General features: G+C 45.5%; 1 protein-coding gene across 5 annotated transcripts in view; it reads right to left on the bottom strand.

Moving 5' to 3' along the window:
* Nucleotides 1-1,167: 1,167 nt before the first annotated feature.
* The window catches only part of EXOC7 (exocyst complex component 7), a 404,713-nt gene continuing 398,448 nt past the window's right edge, over nt 1,168-7,432 (bottom strand). For all 5 annotated transcript variants that reach the window (XM_086930707.1, XM_086930709.1, XM_086930711.1 and 2 more), the window contains one exon: nt 1,168-1,417. In XM_086930707.1, coding sequence (XP_086786833.1) covers nt 1,315-1,417 — 103 coding nt within the window. In that variant the 3' untranslated portion in view covers nt 1,168-1,314. The remainder of the gene's footprint in view (nt 1,418-7,432) is intronic.

Raw genomic sequence — 7,432 nt, 5'->3', positions numbered from 1 at the left:
AAAGTCCCTAGCCACAATCATCCTTCTTCCTCATAGTTCTTGCTTGCCTCTCTAAGTCATCCATTTGCCCAACCATGTTTTCACTCCTTCAATCTTCTTGGCCTCCAAAAATTGGAACGCCTTGCGATTCCTCATTTATTGTGACACAAATCTGTGTTTATTCATCCTTTTCTCTTCTCCTTGTCTTTAGTCATTGACTCCACTTTGTTTTGCATTATTTTGTGCTATCTGTTTTTTCAACTTTGTTGAGCAATTTGGCTAAAATGCAAAAGACATTCAATAATTGCACCTCTCCAATATAATATTATAAATGGGATTAAAATGAATGTAGCAGACACAAGGAGATGATGGACGGAGCTCTGAAACTTTTCAAACACTCACCCCCAGTCACAGATCTGGGTTGAATCCATCATCGTTCTTTAGCTCACTTTGCCACCCCAGTTCAGACACATACATTAAAATGAATGTCACATTTCTTCATACTTAATTCTACTTTATCAATGATTTCCCAATTCCAATTATGTCACTCAATTTGCCCTCAAACACTACAGTAAGAGCTTTTTTGTTTCTGAAGTCAAAATTGGGAATACGCATAGCTCAAATACAATTTAGTAAACACTTTCCAGAGTTCATACTACAATACATGCTTTCCTAGGCTAGAGAGAAAACTGGCAGTGGGCTATGCTGCATACCACTATTCATCTTGCATACCAAACCCCCAAAATACGCAAACCGTGACCATCTTTCTTTTCTCTTCTCCACTTCTCACCAGTACCCATCGGAGAATAGTATGTAGATATACATAGTGGATTCATTTATCAACTTCCTAAAGCTTTCGTGCTCAAAAGAGCACAGCTCTAGCTCACTGTTCGCATATGTGTACCTCACTTGTAGCCACCGCTTTCACTGCAGATGGGCAATGCTGAAACAGTGCACAGCTGATGTTTAGGACCAGAGAGCCAACCAACAAAGCAGTAACTGACTATCTTACCTCCCTCAATCCATCTCCCCAAACCCAAACGTCAAAGCAGACCACACCAATCTCATCCTATGTGGTCGGGTTTGGCAGGTTACTGTCTTCCAGGTAATTCCCTTTAACAGACTTCCTTGTAACAGTATTTTAACATTATGACGATATAGGTAAAAAAACGCAAACAAACATTAATATTTGTTAAAAAACTTTATAATATTTTAATTCTTTGGCGGGGATTGAAGCCCACCTTTGTTACTCTATGCACAGTAGATGAGGGCTTAGGGGAGTTGGCCGCAGGGTGGCTAGGAAGTGCTGCTATCCATCCAGCAGTGAGCTCCAGTTCAGGCTGATGTGTCGAACAGCTTCTCGATCATCTCACCCACCTGCTCCACGCTGTATTTGATGTACTTCTCGTAGTTCTTGGTAAAGTGCACATTCTCGTATCTGTTATTTAAAGAAAGGACACCGAGTCTTAACTGACGCATGCAAAACCCAATTAAAACTCTTCATCACTTCCCCTAACTAGATCTTTAACGTTTCAAACGTGAAAAGGAGGGCATATACACCTCATAAGAATGCGAACTAAAAGCGGATTAGCCACAGGTAGAAGGCAAGAGAATGAGGCACTTGATAGCCTAGGAAAGATCAAGCCTGAGAGAATGGGATTAACAGCAGCAAATGAGGGTAGAGGGTGTGCAAAAGGACATGGAAGGTGGGAATAAAAGCTAGTAAAATGATGTGATGTTTGCTAAAGGGAATAGCATGCTGGATGGGAAAATAGTGCTTAAAAGCTAGCAGGAGGCTATATGATTGGAGGTAAAGGCAGCCATGTGGTTGTACGGGCATTAAGGGAAGAGATGTTGTGAAAATGAGAAATAAAGTCTTCCTGTAGACTGTGTTGAGATTTGCGAATGTATGGGCATAAAGTCAGAGATGCTGTGAAAATTGGAATTAAAGCCTCCGTGTAGACTGTGGAATGAGATTTAAAGGCTGCGGGGAGGCTAAAAACTGCAACAAAGGGCTTCACAATGGTTAAAAATGTGAGTTCAATGCTAGCTGCCAGGTGTTAATAAAATGGGTTGAAGGGTTCTAGAGAGCATGTAAACTTAAGAGTCTAAAGACCAGCAGTTTACAGACTGTTGAGACTTTGAAAATTAGAATTATAGAGGGTAAAATAGTGCAAATGAAAGAAGGCTGATGGAATAGAAAGTACAATTAGGAGGATGTAAGCAGGTTGGCTGAAGGGAGAGTGACAGAAACAATGAATATTGACTTTAGAGGGGACTGTGGAAATTCTAGTGCAGATTAGTATTGAAGGTTGTAAGAAATGTGATAACAGCCTAAAATAAAACTGAGAATGGTACAGGATGTCAGAAAGCTGCAATAATAAGGATCTCAGGATGGGCCATAGGTTTCACTAGGTGTTCAGCCTGTGAGACTGAAAATGAACACAGAACAGGAAGCAATCAGAGGGGCAGGTTGGAAGTGTGACTCAAGGGGAAGCGGTTGAGAGCTGTTTTAAAAGACAAGTTACAAATAGAAAATGCAGAGGCAGGTAAGAAGTGCATGCCAATGTGTAGTTGTGTGCCACACTGTAGTTTGAATGAGACCGGTTTTGGGAGGGATTCAGTTCTGTGACAGTCGTACCCTACAGAATATGGCCTCTCACAGATCTACTAGGGATTTAGGAAGGGGCTGCAGAGGTCTGTGTTAATCGTTTGGCATGGTTCTAGAGGAGAGGCAGTCGGGTCACCAATACGTAACCTTTCCTTCATCAGGAGATCTTCAATAAAACTTAAAACATTGAACAGAACAGTAAACTCATTCAGAAAGAAACAATGTCACAGAGAAATGCCTGACCCAAGCCTCTGTTCCAAAATCGGGGTGAAAACAGTAGTGTTATGGCGAAGGTATTGAGTGATGTCCATGTTACCATTTGGCAAATCTCTCAAATGGGATTACTTCCAGTCACAATCTTTCTGGTGGTTACTCTATCTACCAGTACATTCCTCACCTGTAGAACAATCCCCAGGAGTGAGCGTGACTAGATCTGGAAAACTGAAAAGTTGCGTTTCCACCAGTAGAGGGCACTGGACCCAGTCGATGCCAGAAGTGATGCCAGGCAACCTCCCAGAGTCCATAAAGTGCCTACCTCAGCGCATCAGTGTAATTTTTCCTCCAAGCAATCGAAGAGAGGGGGAGTGAAAATGTGTGAGTTTGCAGTAACAAAATATAGATATAGTATTGAATCTCATTACCTTTCCCTATGATTCATCCATCCAAACGGGTCAGTGAAGAATCTGCAGGTAGATCGAGTAGCCACTAGAAAAATTGTCACCACAGGTAGGCAACCGCGGACCGTGCAGATAAGAGCGGTGGGGCCGGGTGAGGGGGATTTCGACAGACGATGAGGGAAAATTAAATAAAAAAATAATTTTCCCTGGTCATCGTCTGCCGAAATCTTCCTCCCACCCAGCCCCATCACCCCACCACTCTTACCTGCACAGGCCACCGCTGCAGATAAGTAAACTTGTCTTTTGATGGATACTTCTACTTGCAAATTCTTCACCTGTAGAACAGATTTCACAGCAATAGCCTGACCACGAGGAGGGTTGATGGATGTTTCAGACCAGGAAATCCTGCAAGATGGATCTAGCAAATTGCAGGAGCGTCGCCCCACTGCCTTAAAGCATGCCAAAAAAGGAAAAATAAAATGATAATAACACCATGTTATTAACATTTTATTTTTCTGTGCTAGGGCAGTTTTGTGGGGCTGGGCTAGGCAGCGCAGGGGGAAGAAGCTGTGGCACCCTCCTAAGCGCGCATGAATGTTTGGCCGGCCCTCAGGGGCTGGCCAAACATTCATGTGCACTTCGCATGTTCTGAGAACATGCCCAGGCATCTATTCCCCATCTAGGCGCCGAACCACGGTGCTCAGACCAATCACAACGCTGCAGTGCAGCATTGTGATTGGCTTAGGGGAGCCTATCCTGATTCCTGCTCTACAGAAGCCTGGAAGAGAGGCGGTGTCCGGACAGCCTGCAGCTGGCATGTGAGTATTTTATTTTTGTTTGTATTTTATCCCCTCTTCCCCCCCATGCCCCTCCTCCCTGACTCACTACAAATTTGTGGTAACAGCAACTGGCCAGGTGCCCGTCCTATTGTTCTTACGTATCAAAAGGCAGTAAAGCTTAATATAACTCTGCAAGGAAGCCCATGTCGCTGCTTTACATATTTCCGCGACGGGACACCCTGAGCAAGTGCCGAAGTAGTGGACTTAGAGCTGGTGGAATGGACTCAGATTGCTTCAGGCTCCTTCTTGGTGAGGATCTTAATGCAGAGGATGATCTAATCGGATTGAGTCCTCTTCTGTATCTCCTTCCCATTCTTGGCTCAATAATAGTCCACAAAAAGCTAGCCATCTAAGCGATATTCTTTGATGCGCTGTAGGTAGTAATTAACCGCCCACCTAGGATCCAACCAATGCAACCTTTGCTCCTCCTTCGAATTATGAGGTGGAGGGTAGAAGGTTGGAAGGGTACTGGGATTGGGCCAGGTGAAAAGGAGTGATCACCTTGGGAAGGAAAGCAGCCCTGATTTGCAACACCAACTTGTCTGAGAAGAAGGTAGTGAACAAGGCACAGCTCAGGGTCTGCCCCTCACTGGCCTACCTAACACACGTGATGCCTCTCAAGACAATGTTTTAGTTGTCAACATGCGGAGGGTACAAATGTGTAGGGGTTGAAACAGAGTCCCCATCAAGAACATAAGAAACAAATTCAAGTCCCACTGAGGAACTACAAATGGAGTGGGATGGAAAAGGCTAGTCAGGCCTTTAAGAAAATGTAAGACAATAGGGGACTTAAACAGGGATGGCTGATCCTGCAGATGGAGGAAAGCAGACCAGGCAGATAAATAGCCCTTCATGTTGTCAATGCCACATCCCCTTTGAGCTAGAGAAGTTGCAAACTACAGTATTCCTAAAGATCGGCACAACGGACCGTCTGACACACGTTTCCACCACTGCCATCATCTTGGTGAAGACTCGAGGTGCCAATGTCAATCCAAAGGGTAGCACTGCAAACTGGTAGTGTGCAGAACACACAACAAATCGCGAGTACCTTCAATGGAATCGCAGGATAGGGTGTGGAAGTAAATATCCTGCAAATCAGGTCAGTATAACTTGAGCTACGGTCAGCATCATGAACATTTCCTTTTTGAATCAGTAGTTCAGGCTCCTGGGATATAAAATGCGACACAGGCCACGGTCTTTCTTGAGCACCAGGAAGTAAAGTGTGTAGCAACCATGGCCTATTTCCTGTCTGGCACTAACTCCATCGCTTCCTTCTGAAGGAGAGCTGCCACTTCTTGCTGCAAAATAGCCAAATGATCTGGCGAGGTGAAGAGGTGAGATGGAGGGCAAAACCTGAAGGAAGGTAAGGGCGTAGCCCTTTTCCATAATTTCAAGGACCCAGTGGTTCGAAGGAATGGCCTTCCAGACAGGAAGTAAATGGGACACTCAGCTTTCCACAGGCTCCCTTTGGGGCTGGAGCGACAAAAGGGACCTGCTTTCTTTGAGGAGCAGGGGAGGAAGAGGAGGACGTGGAGTATTGCAAGATGGATCCACAGTTCCATTCTCTGGAACGACATCTGAATTGGTGAACGAGGGGGTTTGGTTGCTGCTGGAGTGGCTTGAATTGTCTAGGCAGAAGGAGGAACCTCTCCCATAGCCACAAAAATCAAGAAAGGATCGAAAGTCCTTGTCTGATGTAGGAAGCTGAAGTTCCAGTGAATGCGTTATGGCAGTCAATGTCTTGAATCTGTCCAGGGCTGAATCCTCCTTATCACCGAAAGGGCCAGAGCAACAAACTGGACCTGCTTTCTTTGAGGCGCAGCGGAGGAAGAGAAGAGTTGCAAGGTGGATCCACAATTCCATGCTCTGGAACAACCCCTGAATTGGTGGAGTGGGTTTGGTTGCTGCTGGAGTGGCTGGTATAGTCTAGACCGAAGGAGGAACCTCTCCCCCATAGCCGCAAAAATCAAGAAAGGATTGAAAGTCCTTGTCAGATTCAGGAAGCTGAAGTCCCAGTGAATGTGCCATGGCCTTCAATATCTTGAATCTGTCCAGGGCCGAATCCGCCTTATCACCGAAAGGGCACAAAGGTAAAATCCATCAAGTTGGACTGGACATCCAAAGTAATGTTAGATGTCAGGAGCCAAGCGTGGCAATGGATTGAGACAGCGGTACAAATAGCCCAGACGAAGTCAGTCGTCTCTAGGCCCCGCTTAAGCATATAATGGGAAGCATTTTTTCCATCGGCGATGACCTTGTGAGAATATTACTTCATGTCTGCAGGAATATGTGGTAGCATCATCTGGGCCATATCCCACAAAGTACACCAGGCCAGAAGACATTTGACATTTAACGACTTCAAAGCCATGCTTCTGGCTGAAAAAGCTTTCTTGCCCAAAGCCTCTAGTCTTTTGTAGACTCTATCCAATGGCACCATGGCATGGAAAATGTGTTACCCAAATGTGTACTTTAGCAGGATGCCTGTATAACAAGGCTCTGAGGAGGAGGATGAGTGGAAAGGAATGGCGGGTCACCTGGCGTTGAATGGTATTGTCGGGCTACGAGCTTATCAACTGCTGGTGTAGAGGACGGCTTCCCAAGCCACCAGAACAGGGCCCAGCAAAGCCTTACTGAAAGGCAACAAGGGTTCCAACGTGGCTGAGGAAGGAACCAGGTCTTTAGTGAGGACATTGATTTTGTTTTCTGCTGATGGAAAGTGCAAATTCAAGGCCCCTGCAGGCTTGAACATGATTTTATAGAGCCATCATCTCAAGTGTGGGTGGTCCAGCAGGAAACTCCATGGTCAGTTCAGGTGAAGTATCCAGGCTACTAGCTTTTATAGGCCCTGAACATCTTGCAGGGGATCCTGCCCTTGGTCTTCATTAGGAAGATCTTCCACAAGGTCCGAGTCCATACCAAAGATTTCATGAGGATGTGCCCAGTAAGCCTCCTCTTCCAGTGGTCTCTGTGCCTCTCTACAGGAGTGAAGCAGGGATTTTACGTGGATCTGTGGGGCCAATGACGCCGGTGGTGGCAGTGGCGGTGCTAGCCATGAAGGTAGAAGGTAGTTGTGACGGCAAGAACATGAGTGCTGGGTCAAAGCAGGGCAGCAAAGGTGCCGGATCCGAAGGTGAGACGTCAAATGGCATCAGTTGACACAGCATGAACAGTGAGAGCCTTCCAGCCCTTAGGGGGCTCCGTAATGCGTTGACACCTTCGTGAATATGTTGTACACAGTGCTGAGGAACGCTGCTAGATCTGATCCTCGACCTATCAGCCCAATGTAGGCCTTACTGCCCATATAGCAGGGTGCGTGGTATTTAAAATTATAACATATATGAATTTATTGTTAAACATATCTTTACAGTGAAAATACCTCAAAACAT

This window comes from Lissotriton vulgaris, chromosome 7 (genome assembly GCF_964263255.1).
Source record: "Lissotriton vulgaris chromosome 7, aLisVul1.2, whole genome shotgun sequence".
Taxonomy (NCBI): domain Eukaryota; kingdom Metazoa; phylum Chordata; class Amphibia; order Caudata; family Salamandridae; genus Lissotriton; species Lissotriton vulgaris.
Note: the sequence above shows the minus strand (reverse complement) of the source record. Positions and strands in the feature narration are given on the sequence as shown.